This window comes from Branchiostoma floridae, chromosome 12 (genome assembly GCF_000003815.2).
Source record: "Branchiostoma floridae strain S238N-H82 chromosome 12, Bfl_VNyyK, whole genome shotgun sequence".
Classification (NCBI taxonomy): domain Eukaryota; kingdom Metazoa; phylum Chordata; class Leptocardii; order Amphioxiformes; family Branchiostomatidae; genus Branchiostoma; species Branchiostoma floridae.
The window spans coordinates 9,144,535-9,160,629 of record NC_049990.1 but is presented as its reverse complement, the minus strand read 5'-3'; the positions used below and the strand labels follow the sequence as shown (position 1 = coordinate 9,160,629).

Below are 16,095 nucleotides of genomic sequence, written 5' to 3'. Positions count from 1 at the left end.
GCTAAGTCATAAACTGATTGCAATGCGATCAGAGGAGCTAACCGGAGCTAAATATAGGAAGAAATCTAGGATACTCCCAACCCCAAACCTTTTCCAGATCGAAGCTAACTTTTTTCTACATATTTCATTTTTTTATCCTCTAAATTATAATCTTGTCAATCCTGAGTGTCATATTGATTCTTGTTATGTTTTAAGAAAATTTCGATCTGAAATGCAGGTCCGAGTAAGTATGTTGAGCTCCAAAGCTGTCAAAGTGATATAAAAAGATTTAGAATCTTTGTTTTACTGTTTTGTGCTTTTCTTAACATCTATTCCATTTAAACATTGTATCTACCTGTCTACAGGATGGTAATGGGTTCATCAGTGCTGCGGAGCTGCGTCACGTGATGACCAACCTGGGAGAGAAGCTGACAGATGAAGAGGTTGATGAGATGATCCGAGAGGCTGATGTAGATGGAGATGGGCAGGTTAGGGAAACCTTCGTTATCTATTTATTGGTTTGGCTGTTTAATACACACAGCCAGGGCTGTCCAGCTAGCTATAGCCTGTGGCTATTGCAAATGGTTAGCCCTGCTGACAGAGACAAGACAATACAAATCGAAGTTTACATGGACTGATAATTATCCAAGACAATTGTCTAAGTACATAAACTATTTAACACAAATGTTCTAAAGTAGCGAAACTTAAAACATAGGTCCAGCTTATTTTCACATTATTGTCTCTACAATTGGAAACATTACTAACGTTACCACTTGATACCCCATGAACGGAGGTGTTATATTTGGTGTACCTCTCTGTTTGGTTACTTATTATGTTTCTGCAATTATCATAATAATAATGTTTATTGCAAATTCTTTGCCGAGGGCTAATTGCAGGTAACATGAGAGAAGTAAAAAACAATATCAAAGGTACTACTCTAGTCTAAAATTAGTAAAAGCTAACACTAAGTTATCACATGTTTCATATGTTCGTCATGCTCACCGCATATTGGTATGATGTAAAGGTCAGGGTGACACGAAGTGAAGCTCAGAGTTACCAGAATTAGTAATTTATCAGGCTTGAAGTCTGATAGACAACTGATAGACATTTCAGATTATGGAGTCATTGTAAGAGCCTGCTAGTTCACGAGGAGCTATAGAAAAATAAAAACAAGAAGACAAAGAGACTTTATCAAAATTTAAAGGGAAGCAATGTTGAAAGAAGACAGACTAAAATATGCACCAAATAAATGTACAGTGTAGATATTGCCATGAATATATTTCAAACCTTGTAAATTTCGTTTCGGTGCTTCTGTTCTCTCAAGACACCATTAATATATTATAAAATGTACATGTCATCTTTGTTTCAATTCTCCACGCAGGTTAACTACGAAGAGTTCGTGACGATGATGACTGAGAAGTAATCGCCAGAAAGATTTCCCGCCATCTTGGTTTCCCAGCATGCAACGCAACCGCGGAATGCTACTATTCAGTTTTCACAATTTAAAAACAATCCCAGTATTTAGATACATATATTTTTGGCCTGTGTTTTTGGGATGTTCTAGTTCTTCAAATGCTATAATGTTAAATTCTTCTATCTACCAATTTAAAACCAGACCGTTAACGTCCTTACTTCTAGATTAATTTTGTATACATGTACTGAATTCGTGAGGGACCCATGTTGGTATAGTCATCCACTGCATATGTTGACAGAAAAGAAGTTAGGAATGACTGTTTGCTCATAACTAAGAAACAATTGATATGTCACACACATTACAAATTCGGACAGGTATTGTGAATAGTTCTTACGGGTTTGAGAAGAAAGTAGCGTAGTTTTGTATAAACTTTTATGCAAATTGTTGCAGCTTTGCCTTCAAAGAGGAGGGGAGCAGATGATCTCTTTCGCATGAACATCAAGACGAACCAAACAATAAAGAGATGGTGGCCTTGAAAAATTTTGTTCTGTTCTGTCTCATTGTTTGGCAAGAAGATATCATCATGTGAGTATTGATTCTCAAAGCACAACTATGGACTGTATTTACAAAGAAATAGAAATGAGCGTCTTTTTTCTAATCTCTTGTAAAGAATGTTAACGTTAGGTAACTTGTGATCGTTTTTGTGGAAGTTTCATAGCTATAGTGACAGCGGTTGTCGTGCTCTTCATTTGTTGCTATCAGTGAAGATAAATGCATTTGAAGATACATGAAACAGAAAACTCACACAACGTACTATTATGATTCACAAAGTATAGAACATTGGAGACTATCTACACTGCTACAATCTAACAATTGCTAACGGTTCCATACCCTAGACACATAGACTATGTCCTGACATGTTTACACAGCTAATAACTACCACGATTGTAGAATATTTACTTTGGAACTTCTTTACCATTTTCCACACCACCCTTAGGCTACCTTCTTTATTCACATAGCATCACTATGTAACAAAATCACAGGTCAAATTGTTCTTACTAAGGTCTGGTATTTCTCGATTGTGTAACTGCCTGTTTCCGCCAAGGTTTGATGCCTATCTTTCCAGTACAATGTATCCCTTGTTATCCCATCCTCTGCTCCAAGCATTGATGCATTCTCCCCCATACGTGTACCTCTTGGCGAACACGAAAAACGGAAGAATTGGTCACAATAGGGGCAACATCTTATCAGAGGACTTGTCTGGTCATCGCCAATACAGATTAGTCCGCTACGTGCAAATAACGTAACTCTTTAGACGGCTAGCGGAGTCTGGTACTCAGAGACTAGCGCCCATGCTGTTGTTTTGGAACTCTGACAGTTTGTTTAGCTCCGCCCACCACTACTGTTGAAGACACAGACATTATTTAAGGTCATGGACATGCCCTTTGACTTTTTACCTCACCTGTGTTATTATCTCCAAAAGGTTACCACTGGGACTCTAAACCTCTTCGTTGTGCGATCTATTTAAAGCTTAAAGTTATCAATAGTTGGTAGATTCTGCGTATAATCTAACGAGGCGTCAAGAATTAAGGTACGTATTGTTTATGATCCATACACAAATTGAGAAAATAGTAAACATATAGGTAACTTTGTGTTCAAGAAGGCGCCACGGAATAACTAGTTTGACAAGTTTGGTATGTTACATTCGTCCACACCCCCCACCCACACCCGTATTAATGCTCTTTCTATACATTTGTCATGTTGACAAGCTGCTTAACAAGCAACGCCGGCCTGTTTTGAAAAACATTTTGGGTATCAAGGTAGACTTCATAGGGTTTAGTATTGACAGTATACCCCTACATAATGTCCTTGGGCTTAGAACATGAAGGCGTACCCATGGCGTTCACCGATAAGTGTGCTTTTCTCAAGACAAGCTCTGTGACTAGGCCGGAATGCGTGACTTTGGCATGGTTGGATAGGTAATACGGTACACGTGCTGGACAAAGGGATTGGCTTCACATTCCAATACAAGACCCAAAACGCAGTAGATTAACAGCCCACTGCCGCAGCGGACTCACAATTGGGCTATTGGACATTAGATATTTACTTCATGGTGAGGGGGGGGGGGCACTTGTGCTTATGCATGAAATTGGCAGCATAAATTTTCCTTGGAATAAAGAGTTTTGTCTTAAAATTCTAATTGAGAATACCAAATGGTTACATACATAAAAACTGTTCTAACGTTTCTTAAAAAGTAGTAATTACTCACAATAACATGTCTTCAATGGTGCCTCATTTCTGGACAGTTTTAAATACTGTGATCACTCTATGCTGACTACTATAATGTTAGATCACATAGAAAACTCAATGGCAAAGTGTATTCGATCCTGAAACGTTTCTTTTGATCATAAAAGCCATGGCCGACCAACTGACGGAGGAACAGATCAGCGAATTCAGAGAGGCCTTTGAGTTGTTCGACAAGGACGGGAATGGTTCCATCGATGCAGGAGAACTTGGGACTGTCATGAAAAGTCTTGGACAGAAACCAACCGAGACCGAGCTACAGGTATTTAAAAAAACACACGATGTATTTTCCTTTATTCAATGGTCATCACGTAATAATTTGGGTTGTGACTGCAGGTACCTCCAGGGTTATGGATTCTATGAATAGGACTGTAAGCTATAAGAGCATCTCTTCGCCTTTCTAAACGTCATGAAACCAGTCAGGGCTCGAAATACCACCTGCATATGCAGGTTAGTGCAGGTATTTCTGATGTCTACCTGCACTTAACCTGCACTGGTCTATGTACAGGGGTTTTATACATAAATGTCCGAAGTATGATGTAGGTGTATGTGGATTGCCGCCTATTATGTATTCTTTTGAATGGTTCCTCAGCAATTTTAGTATGATCAATACTTCCTCAATTCAGAGTGGTGCAGGTAAAATTTGTCTGGTGCAGGTAATTTTCAATGTTACCTGCACCAGTGCAGGTCTGCACAAAAAAAGTATGTCAAGCCCTGTCAGCTCAACTTCGTTCTCAGTAATCATGCTAAGGTCATATTTTTAAACCGGGCCCGGTAGGAATGTTTGCCGAAACGAAAAATAAAAGTGTTTGTCACTTAGGAAAGAATAAACCCAAATCATGTATCATATATCATTACTTTGAAAAATCAGAAAAATCTTATCTAAACAACGGTCTACATCTAGTTTAAAGAGGGCCTAAGCTACCTCCAATATTATCAACATACGATTAAATGTCATCTATTCTGGCTATGCTGGGCCATACCGTCACCATCCCCCAGTGCTACCACACCGTGTGAAGCAACGTTTTGACTTGATGACCCGTATGATGTGACACACCCAAACAACAAAGGGACTTCTCATCGGCGGCGTGAAAAGACCGACCCGTTGCGTGCCTGTAAATTGTTATTTTAATTGCCGCAGGGCAAATAGTCGGGTAAACAAAGCTGAACAAACCTAATGTTATATCAGTGGTTCATACTTCTGTTTGGATCAGTAATAGCGTAAAATAAGACCACGTGTTTGTCCAAAATTGTTTCATTTCCCTACGGAATATAGATACAGCACAGACTATTATTGGTTTAGAACGTAGTGAAGTGTTACGTTTGGTATGTTTGCCTATAGGATGATCCAAGTATTATATTATATCACTGATATTCAATGCTCACTCAAATAAAATGATTAATCCTTGAAAACCGAACAGACACTACCTGTCCTTGTTTCAGATGAAGTGCTATAGATATTTAGATGATTTTTGCCCAGAAAAAAATGTAGTTTTCGGTTACCTGGGTAATCAGAATATATACTATATTTAAAATGCCAATATGGTGATTCATTTCAGGTTTACATTGTTAACCTGTATTTGTTGGGTCAGTTCTTTCAATTTTAAAAATAAAGTTAAACAAGAGATGGATATATATATATACCAACCTTTTTGCCCTTCAGGGCTTTCATCGGAAACGCAATATTAAATCCTATCGTAATTTCCTTATTGTAGTATTCTCATGTGGCAAAAGGCCATGGGTTAGTATATTTAGCATCAAGGTCAGTCTGAATCATCGACGTACTTCATTTGTGATCAAGAAGACGAAGGACGGCTATGCAAAGGACATAACAACTGGTGTGGTTATGTAATAAGCAAAATAACGTTACAATTATTTGAATGTCATCAGTGGTATATTTGCCATGGTGTAACCGAAGCTATATTGGTCAACAACCACTGTACTAGACCGCTTTATCGAGTATGTCACATTATGCCTTGCTTGCGCATATTAGTTTTGACACTGGACGTCGAAATTTAAAAAAAAATGAAAAGAACGCATCATTGCTTCAAGCAATGACAATTCGACAATTCCCAAGACAAATGAGATAAAATTTGTCATCTATATATATATATATTGTATTTCCATATTATTTCAACTCAGCACTGGGACCTGTAAGGGATAGGAATCCAAACCCTTAGATTTGAAGTTAACAACCCCAACCACAAAACCGCCTTGCCATGTTGAACAGAATGATGATGATGATGAATGGTATATTCAAGAAAAAATCTCTCGTATGTGCTTAGATTCATCACAATTGTGGTTGCAATTAGCATACTTCGTGTAACAATACATATAACAGAGTCATTACAATAGTTGTTGCAAATTAAATAAAATACTACATCACGCACCTGCTATAAACTAGTCAGGGGTAGGAGGAACCCCTGGCATCCTTGGTTGGAAGTCCTCCTAGGTGACGAAACCTACATCTGCTGGGGTCGGGTCGTCTTACACGTGGCATGCACGTGCGCCAGTAGACAAGAGGGTGCAGAAGGAAGTGCACACCCCTAGCTCCTTCGCCTTAAAAAGTCACGTGCAGGCCAGGCAGACGGCGAGTAACTGTCTGCCTACCATTGTCTTTCGAGACAGATGAATGCCATCAAGCACTACACCTACATATCATTATCATCTGATCTATCAACAAAAAAATAATGTTTTTTTTTCGACAGGACATGATAAACGAGGTTGACACGGACGGAGACGGCACCATAGATTTCACCGAGTTCCTCACAATGATGACACAGAAGATGAAGGACATGCACAAGGAGGACGAACTGCGAGATTCCTTCAAAGTCTTTGACAAGGTCGGAAATTACACGGCAAAAATTACTCCGCCTACCACAATAGTCATCGAAAGAACTTGACACTCTAGAAAAATTAAATATTCAAGAAAGTAAGGAAATCATGTAAGGAAAGTAACAAAATAAGATCTTAGCATGTCCAGGACAAAGATTCGGAAGTTCTATAACCAGTAGCTCAACTATAAGGCTGCTATCAGTTGAGCTACATTGACGTCCCCAGATCTATCATAGTACCATCTACATAACTATGCGAGTTTTGTAGCAATATCGGACGACTACATCAAATCTTTGCAGCTTTTCACACTCCAAACTTTGTCTTCTGTAGGATGGTAATGGTGTCATCAGCGCTGAGGAGCTGCGTCAGGTGATGACCAACCTGGGAGAGAAGCTGACAGATGAAGAGGTGGATGAGATGATCCGAGAGGCTGATTTAGATGGAGATGGACAGGTAATAGCAGAATGCCAGTCATGCTACGCTACTCTTGGTATGCCAAATCAACAACAAAGACATCATTGTTTGTACTTATATCTGACTTTACTAATTTGTCAGTATATCTATTATCTGGCTATAGATAGTGGACCAAATTCAATTAAACCGTATTGAAGAATGTTATAATATGTAGAGAGATTCTGGTCCTGTCACAAAAACGCTGTCCTTAATGGGAGAAAGACGATGTCTAGAAGACAAATTTCTGTTCAGGTTGGCCTTGTTGGCATGCTGCGTCGCCTGCTTTAAAGAATCGTTGTACAACTATAACAGCTGTGCTTTGCTTTTTCTTCATTCTAGGAACAACAATCAACTTTTTTTCTGTCTTTCTTTCTTTCTTTTTCCTTTTCTTTTTCCCTTCTTTCTTTCTATCTTCATTTACTCATCCCACTTACATCTACACTTGACTTAGTGTTTGTTATCTTATCTCGTTCGTTTTCGTTAGTTCACGTATCTTGGATATTTTACAGGTGAACTTTGAAGAGTTTGTGCGGATGATGAATGACAAGAGCAAGTAAAGGTGTCCTACCAGTCCTGGATCCGCCACTCTTCCACCGAAAACACCAGACACTATTAATATTGGCGCCGGTATAAAAGTAATAAAACCAACGTGGCCTAACATGTATCCTGACATATAGTAGTGACCTGTATGTACTTATCTGTATCTTATGGGCAAAAACGATGATTCAAATTCATTTAGACTTTTGACCATTATAAAGGCGATCTACATTAAACTCGTAAACTATGTTAGGACCTTTTTGCAACAAGATCCAACATTGAATCAATATTCCATTTCCTGTATTTGAACACACTATGATTATAACACGCATATATGACGCCAAAAAGCAGTTACTCAAGCAACCGGACACCGGACACCGGATGCTTGTCTGAAGAGTCTGACCGTTTCCAAAATCATATTCAGTTGCTTTAGTATCTGTTTCTTTAGCGTATCTTATTACCTGGATGTCTAACCTTCATCGACGAAGCATACGTGACATTTTCGATGCTACCTGATAACGTGTTTACTAGAAAGGAGAATATTAGAGCACCTTGCAAGTGGAGAAGTGGTTTCCAAATATTCCAGAGTAGTTACATTTTCTTATTTATTGGTGTTTCAGAAGAACATAATATTATTTATCATATCAGTCATAGGTCAAGTTGAATATGCTTCTTGATTTTGACTTTATTTATTCGCATAAATTACATTCATTAGAAACAAATCAATAAGATATAATATACAGAACAAAATAATGCAGGGGGTGGCAGAAGCCTATGTTCCTTTTTGTGAGCCCCCATCCCCGAAACTAGATCCTTTGAAATGTTTAAATTATACATAATCGAATAAAATTTTGTTCAATGCCTGCCTAAGTGCCTAGGCCAGGAGCGGAGCTAGGGGCCAGCCCCTGGCCAAGGCACTTAGGCAGGCATTGAACAAAATAACTCATGACTTAAGATAAAATTTAAATCATAACATAATCCGTCATGAAGTATCGTAATGAAGTTAGCTTACAAATGATCAATGAAAATACAAAACACAATTTACAAATTATAAAGAAATAAGTCGGACTTTTGCAAGAATAATATTTTGAGTGATTTGCTATCAAATTCCAAAGAAAAGGTAAAACATGCAAAACAAACAAATCAGGCAAAAGTTATGCTTGGATGGTCCAAGGAGGTTAAAAAAAGAGTCCTTGGATGGTCAATGAAATCTACCCTTAGACGTTTTTCAAAACTGAGTAGTGATTAGCAAGATTGTTCATGTTGGCTTAGATTGCTCCATACATATGGTGGGACTTTTTTGCATTTGTTGTGTATTTTTTGCACTATTTGTGATACTACTACATCAGGCAATCATATTAAAGATATTTTGGTTGAATGATATTTGATTGTCAGATTGTCATTCATAACTTTATATCAAACATCATAATTTGTAAAGTACGTTCTGAAATATATGATACATGGTGATATCGTTAAAAAAAGACAACACTTAAAATCGAATCTTACAAATTTTATTGTAAGATGTGTTGCCGAAATTGGTACTGGTACTTTTATGATAATCGAAAAATATCGCAAGGACAGTCAGCTTTTGACCTATAAAAATTAATCTAGCTGTTTAATCTGTAGGTAAGGTTTTAAGCAAATTCTCATTAATGCATATTATGGGATACATTGCATTTGACTACGCATCTGATAATCCCTATCTTACCAGCGACCTCTAGCGGGATTTTTCATTCATGCACATATGCTCGAACGGAAATTAGCAGAAGTAGACTAATTTGAATACTTAAACCGTGACATTGTTTTAAAATAGATGTAGCCAACATTTAGTATGACATACCCACAATACATCTCACCATAAATGCGCACTTCAAACCGTGAACTGGCTTAAATGTTTGTTTTTGTATTACAGACACGGTAAACAATATACAAATACAATCTCAATCTCTTTCGAGTGACAACTTCAGCGTCACTAGAATTAACTGGCAGAAACAATTCAATACAAACACGTCTATCTAGAAAAGTGGTTGATTAATTATTACAGACATTCCATGCAAAGTCCCACCGTTGTTTTTACACTGTTTACAAGTAACAGCTCTTTAACACCTATACTTCCGTGTTCTAAGAAGCTACACTGTTGTGACGCGGTTTGCATCCTTTTTAAGACAACAACAGAAGATAGTCATGGTAGCCACGACGATAGCACCCATTCCAGATCCGACCACTGATCCAATAACCCACAGTTGAACAACGTTTTTCTTTGGGGCTTTGGCGGACCCTGCATTTGGAGTACAGAAATGTATATCTGTTAATCAATAACTATGGTCATCCCATTAGGTATGTTCACCAAGGCATGTTATACAAATTCACATGCTTCTTTTCAAGACAAAAAGATTTTTTTTGCATAACAAGTTTAGTACGATGAGAACACGCTACATGCTTCCGTGTAGTCTAGATAGGCTATATGTCCGAATGTAAATAAGGTCAATTTGAAACCTTTCTCTTACTGAGAACGCTGTAACGTCTACAGAAACAGAAAGTAATGGTATGCGCATGTTATAGAGAAAAGGGTGTCCTTTCAAACTAAGTGAAAGTTAAACCTTATTCACGTTGACAACTTCCTACAAATACCGTAAGTGATAGTTATATCTAACCTGTAGTGGTTGCAGCATGTGTACCTCTACCTGACGTTGTCGCCTGTGCAGACGTTGTAGAGGCTGTATACACCGCTGACCCACCGCTGGTAGGCGTAGATGAAGTCGGTACATGCTGTGTTGCTGATGATGTTGGTACCGAAGGGTTGGTTCGAGTCGTCTCTGCTGTTGTAGTTCGGTGCGTGGCTGACACACCGGGAGCCGCAGATGTAGTTGTACGTGACGTGGATGACGGTGGTGATGTTGTTGGTGTTGTTGTTGTTGTTGTACGTGACGTAGATGACGGTGACGTAGTTGTTTTTGTACGTTCTAGTGGCGTAGATGGCGGAGATGGCGTAGATGGCGTAGATGGCGGTGACGTAGCTGTTGTTGTACGTGACGTAGATTGTGCAGGTGTAATAGTTGTTGAAGTTGTTGTACGCGTCGTAGATATCTGCGGTGTAGTTGTTGATGCCGTTGTACGTGACGTGGATGACGGTGACGTAGTTGTTGTTGTACGTGACGTAGATGACTGCGGTGCAGTTGTTGTTGATGACGTTGTACGTGACGTAGATGACTGCGGTGCAGTTGTTGTTGATGACGTTGTACGTGACGTGGATGGCTGCGGTGCAGTTGTTGTTGATGACGTTGTACGTGACGTAGACGGCGATTGTGTACTTGCGGTTGACACCATTCGTACTGGTGTAGTGACCTGGCGTGTTGTAGTCGAACCTGTCGTCATGGCGGCACTTGACGTTCTCTCAGCAGTTGACGTCATCGACGCAGTACCGGAAGCACAAGCTGGATCTGTGTCTGCACAGTTAAGACATATTTTATGGTTTACAAGATACAACGCAACGGACACGTAATATTCAAACAACAATTATTTCTAAACAATTTTGTCCCTCGTCGATGAAAAGCTGAAAACGACGAAGAGTTGTATCATAGTATAGTTCAAGGTATGAAATTACGAAAGACGGACGGTCTTCTACTGTGCTGTCTTCTTCCAAACCCTTGTCATACATTTAGGACATTCGCACAACTTTTTTCCCGACCACTTTCCAGCCAAGGTGGGCGCTGTTTGGAGTTGCCTCTGATCGCATGCGGCAGTTTATATTAATTGAATTCACTGACATTAATTTGACTTTAAACACTAGTAGGCAACCTCGCCGACAAACTGCCAACCACTGATGACCTTGCTCACGACAGACTCCCAACCATGCTCTGGAAAAAGTCGGGGCCATGTGTGACAAAGGCTTCACCTATGTCTACAGACAGTGTTCAACACGTACCTGATTGTGAAAATGATGCGAGAAAGCCAGTGTACTCGTTGCTCGAGTCCGATGTGAACTCTACAGTCATTTTGTTCGAGCATGACTGAAGTGAGGAGGGAGCTGTGTGACCGCAGAATGAATCTGAAAAGGGAAAACACACTTAATTACATATCTATACATCTATTCATCTATTTCATAATAGAACAGTTAGTATTGGCAGTGTACCTCTAGTTTACTTGCTAACTATAAGTAGTTTTCTTCCAACTGATTCCTTTTTTTCCAAAGGAAACAGGAGTTCAAAGATCTCATGACTTAATGAAATATCTAGAGGTTCTCGTATGTTTTGTTTTATTGTGATTCATAAATTTCACAATTAACATTATACATGTGCCAAATGGTCACTTCCTGTGCCTCTACACTGAACCGACTATAGTTAGACGCTAATTTACCTTTAATCCGCAGTGTAACCTATATCCGTTGTATTTAAAGAATATCTACACATATATCTATATCAAGTCGTTTCTGCGGTTTCAAATTGCAATATTTTAAAACATAACATTGTAGTTTGAAACCACCGTCCGTCGACTTGATATCTCTGTTTATGAATACAACGGATATAGGCTACCCCGCGGTTTAAGGTGAACTAGCCTTAAAGTGCCTGCCTCGAGAACAACATGAAAACGGGGTGTGCCTAAACACCACAAACGACCACAAACGACTCAGAAACACCACAAACGACCACAAACGACTCTAATATGCAGTGTATATGGGTCAAAAATCTTGTGTGGCGCTCTGGAGACATTGTTTACACATTTATGAATTTACAAAAATGGGTGAAAACGTACCCAGCTCTGTCAGTCCAGTGGTAACACCAGAGTAGACCGTCACTCTGTCGGCCTCTACGCAAAACGGGTCGACCCAGAAGGTCCGGTGAAAGGTCAAGTTGACGTACTTCCCAGGCGCGACGGTGATCTCCCATTTGCAGTAAGCGTTGTCGTCGTAGTTAGCACTGGTGCCGTAGTGCATGGACGCGATGGACCCAGCTGCAGTACCGGTCCAGGTCGCAAGGTTGGAACAGCCCGAGTCGAGTCCTGAAAATTCATTTTATTAAAGAGAGAAAACGTTATGTTAGATGCAGATAACCTTGTTCATGTCACTATGAGTGGTTCCTTTGTATCTGCGTGACAGTAGACCTGTGATCAATGGACACAGAAAATATCAATCAAAACCCTAGTTGCATTATAACTCTACTACTGACGAGACTTACGAGAAATCCTCGGAGGTGTGAGATCCTTGAACTTTTGTTTTTCTGTGTATTGACACACACAAAGGGAATGTACATTACAGCACTTATGGAACAAGCTTTCACGGGATTGCTTACCAGTGGGGTACAATCTGAAACGTTTTAAGTAAAGGGTAGACATATTTCTTCAGGATCCAGTACAGTAACCCATTACACATGAGTGGCGTGGCTCCAAATGTCTTGTTTTGCGGTGAACCTTAAGTGAATTGAAAAATTAATGTTTTACTGACCTGAGGATGTGCTTTGCTCTGTGAATGAAGCAGAGAAGCCAGTGTACTCCGTGTTACTGAATCCAAACGTTGTCAGAACTACTGTCATGGTGTTACTTGTAGACAACATGGCAGGTGGTAAGATGGTTCCACAAAATTGTCCTGCATCAAAAAAAAAAAGATATACAGTGAAATGATTGGGGAACATCATTTGAAACAACTTGAACAAGACCAGTGACACTAAGACCCTTACAACTTAATGTTTGTAAGTTGAAGATGGATGGAAAAATCTTTCTTTTTTTCAAGAACTGTCCGCATAGAGTGACCACCATGTATACAGCAGGGGCATCCTCACAGGGTAGCTCGAACCCCCAGATGTATATGCTAAGGCTAGGTGTGACAGGGGTTAGGGTTAGGGTTAGGGGTTAGGGTTAGGGTTAGTGTTAGGGTTAGGGTTAGGATTAGGTTAGGGTTAGGGTTAGGGTTAGGGTTAGGATTAGGGTTAGGGTTAGGATTAGGGTTAGGGTTAGGGTTAGGGTTAGGGTTAGGGTTAGGATTAGGGTTAGGGTTAGGGTTAGGGTTAGGATTAGGGTTAGGGTTAGGATTAGGGTTAGGGTTAGGGTTAGGATTAGGGTTAGGGTTAGGATTAGGGTTAGGGTTAGGGTTAGGATTAGGGTTAGGGTTAGGGTTAGGGTTAGGGTTAGGGTTAGGGTTAGGGTTAGTGGTAGGGGTAGGGGTAGGGTTAGGTTTAGCATTTGGCGAGGTCAAAGTTATGCACGCAAAAGTGAATGAGATGCTACTAGCTGCTAACAGTGTAAGTTACGATGTACCTACATGTATATATAGCGAAATGGATGGCGAAATGGATAGCGATCTAATTGAAGAGGAAAAGTCCTGTCTTCTCTTGCGTTCATTGAACCATCATTCCTACAATAAGTATTTTAAAGAAATTTTGCTGCCCGTCAAAATTATATCAAGGAGCTTTAATGAATGCTCATTGGTTGTACACGAGTCTTCGCCTCAAATGCCCAAAAAAAAAGCCACGTCTCATGTGTGCATGTAACGTTAGTACAAGTATTTCACGATCAGGCTCTATTATCCACGTTTTTCTCAAAACTCATTGCTAGCCTGATTTAATCTCGCTTATAGCAGCCCACCCGACATCCGCCAGCCTCATGGGGCCATGGGGAGGGGTCAGTTATAGCTCTGGACAGAAGAGTTTGTATCACACAGACTAGTTCAACGCCAACTTTGGTAAAACTGTGCTAAACAACTTACCTAGTGCCGTTCCTGTGGTGTTGCCGTCGTAAATGATCACATTTTCAAAGGCACAATTTCCGAATTCTTCGATGTCAAAGGAGCTGAATTTCAACAGGATAACCGAGCCATGGGTGACCTGCAGACTCCAAGTACAGCTGCTTTTTGGGTAGAAGGACGGGTAGTTGTCTGTTGTGATGGTGGCGTTGGACGACGTGGTGTACGTACCCCCGTTGGTACATGCTGCAGTAATACAGATCAAGAAGCTGTTGTCATTTTGGCCTTTCAAAAATAAAGGATGGAATGGCGAGCGCACAGAGAAAGGGCGAGGAGACGCTTTACATTGCGTTATGAAAAGTGTTGAAAATATATGAAAGGATGAAAAATAGAATTAGTAAAGATACGTAAGATACTAAAGCAAATATCTACTTTTACCTTTAACTGTTCTGAACCGTGAACTGTAAGACAGTGAACATAGACCATCTTTACGTGTGTCTTTACGTGTCCTTATATACAATGAGACGTCTATACGCATGGGATTCTCGGCAATGCAAAACAACTTTACTTCAAACAATAAGTAGAAGTAGTTCCACTTTGTTGGTTTTATGGAGTTCTTTTCTGAATTTTATGATCACATTTATATATTCATATATGTACTAAGAATCTACAAATCACATTGACGTCAACTATAAGCTTACCTGCCGATTCGCCAAGGTTGACAGCGCTTAGCAAAAGTAACCAAACATATGAAGATGCCATCGTCGTCAAGATGACCATTGGGAGTGGACTGATACCAGGTTTCACATGGAACACTGAGACCATACTGCCGCCGTCATCTGGAAAACACCCGGCAGCTGCAGATTACCGGGTTAATCTGTGCGAACAATTCCGACAAGACTCGAAGACAGAAGAAAGATGGCCAGACTAGACTATGGTGTGCAAAATGACTACTACTCGCAGTACTTAATTGATGGACATACTAAATATATCTACCGCCACATTTCAAAAGACAAGAAATAGTCATGCCTTCAAATGTTACGCCGAAGGTGGTTACACTCGTATATACATGTAGATAAAGATACATTCATGCTGGCTGTGCACTTAGAACAACCTCATGATCAAATGAAGCTCAAACTTTAGCCATTTAGCCAATTTTAGCCACATTCTACATCCTCCGTAGTGACCTCTGGCTCACTACTTTCCGGCCTGCTAATCCGTGGTTAGCAAGCGAAAGTATTGAGCCAGCGGTCACTACGGAGGATGGTACTCAGGCTACTCAAATTTAAGGATACTGGACACTGTTACCTGTAAATACATTTCACAAATATACAGTAAAGCGAATTTTCGATGTTATAAAGAATTTCTTACCTTGCCCGTACCCTGTTACAGATCCACCGTACAATTGTTGTGTTGCGCAGATATCTGTCTGGTAACATATACAAAAGATTCAATCGATCAGTGTCAATGATTATGAATGTTAAAGGCGATAGCCAGTCACGCGAACATGACGTTCTTGAAATGCTAATCACTTTACTCTCAGTCAAAATGTCATTTCTGTTTATTCCTCTGATCCCCCTATGATCAACTCTCGCGTGGCACTGCGAGATAGCCAACGTAGCCTAACATCTAACGTTAACATACAAGCATATGACTTTCGATACTTCGTGTTTGTTGCCCAAATTGTAGGTTCAGTTCCCTGTTGAATTCACAACCTTTATGTAACACAATTGTGTTCTAAGCACCATGGTAATAACCTCGATTAATAATTCAGTTGTAGATTATGGCAGCTAAGAGATAGTGAACGCTGTATTATTGAGGACTGGACGAGTATTGTGTTTTGACGTCAGACACGGTAAATGATACATGACTTTCCTCTCAACTGACCCCAAGGACACTA

The 16,095-nt window shown here is 39.8% G+C and overlaps 3 protein-coding genes across 3 annotated transcripts in view; 2 read left to right on the top strand and 1 right to left on the bottom strand.

Annotated features, from left to right (window-relative positions):
- The window catches only part of LOC118427676 (calmodulin-like protein 1), a 14,399-nt gene extending 5,496 nt beyond the window's left edge, over positions 1–8,903 (top strand). The window contains exons 6-9 of the mRNA XM_035837573.1: positions 3,770–3,959; positions 6,406–6,540; positions 6,863–6,985; positions 7,495–8,903. Coding sequence (XP_035693466.1) covers positions 3,770–3,959; positions 6,406–6,540; positions 6,863–6,985; positions 7,495–7,542 — 496 coding nt within the window. The 3' untranslated portion in view covers positions 7,543–8,903. The remainder of the gene's footprint in view (positions 1–3,769; positions 3,960–6,405; positions 6,541–6,862; positions 6,986–7,494) is intronic.
- On the top strand, positions 375–1,933 carry LOC118427669 (calmodulin-like; the record flags this gene model as incomplete). Its single annotated transcript, XM_035837565.1, is given in 2 exon segments — positions 375–467; positions 1,361–1,933. Coding segments are annotated over 2 exon segments (135 nt in total), but the record flags the coding sequence as incomplete, so codon positions are not given.
- Positions 8,904–8,980: 77 nt separating the features above from the next.
- LOC118427634 (flocculation protein FLO11-like) lies at positions 8,981–16,083 on the bottom strand. The gene is made up of 8 exons (XM_035837513.1): positions 15,567–16,083; positions 14,897–15,034; positions 14,220–14,441; positions 12,963–13,103; positions 12,275–12,520; positions 11,448–11,570; positions 10,177–10,968; positions 8,981–9,800 (listed from the first exon to the last, which is right to left on the bottom strand). Exons 2-8 carry the CDS (start codon positions 15,018–15,020, stop codon positions 9,652–9,654), a joined length of 1,797 nt encoding a protein of 598 aa, XP_035693406.1. The 5' UTR covers positions 15,021–15,034; positions 15,567–16,083; the 3' UTR covers positions 8,981–9,651.
- Between the last annotated feature and the right edge of the window lie 12 nt (positions 16,084–16,095).

What these genes read in the sequence shown, in the direction of transcription:
- LOC118427634 (XM_035837513.1), bottom strand. Translation starts at nt 15,020, where the DNA reads ATGGTCTCAGTGTTCCATGTGAAACCTGGTATCAGTCCACTCCCAATG. An exon ending in CAACCTTGGCGAATCGGCAG is followed by an intron (nt 14,442 to 14,896) that starts GTAAGCTTATAG and finishes GTATTACTGCAG; the next exon opens with CATGTACCAACGGGGGTACG. An exon ending in AGAGCAAAGCACATCCTCAG is followed by an intron (nt 12,521 to 12,962) that starts GTCAGTAAAACA and finishes ATGAATTTTCAG; the next exon opens with GACTCGACTCGGGCTGTTCC.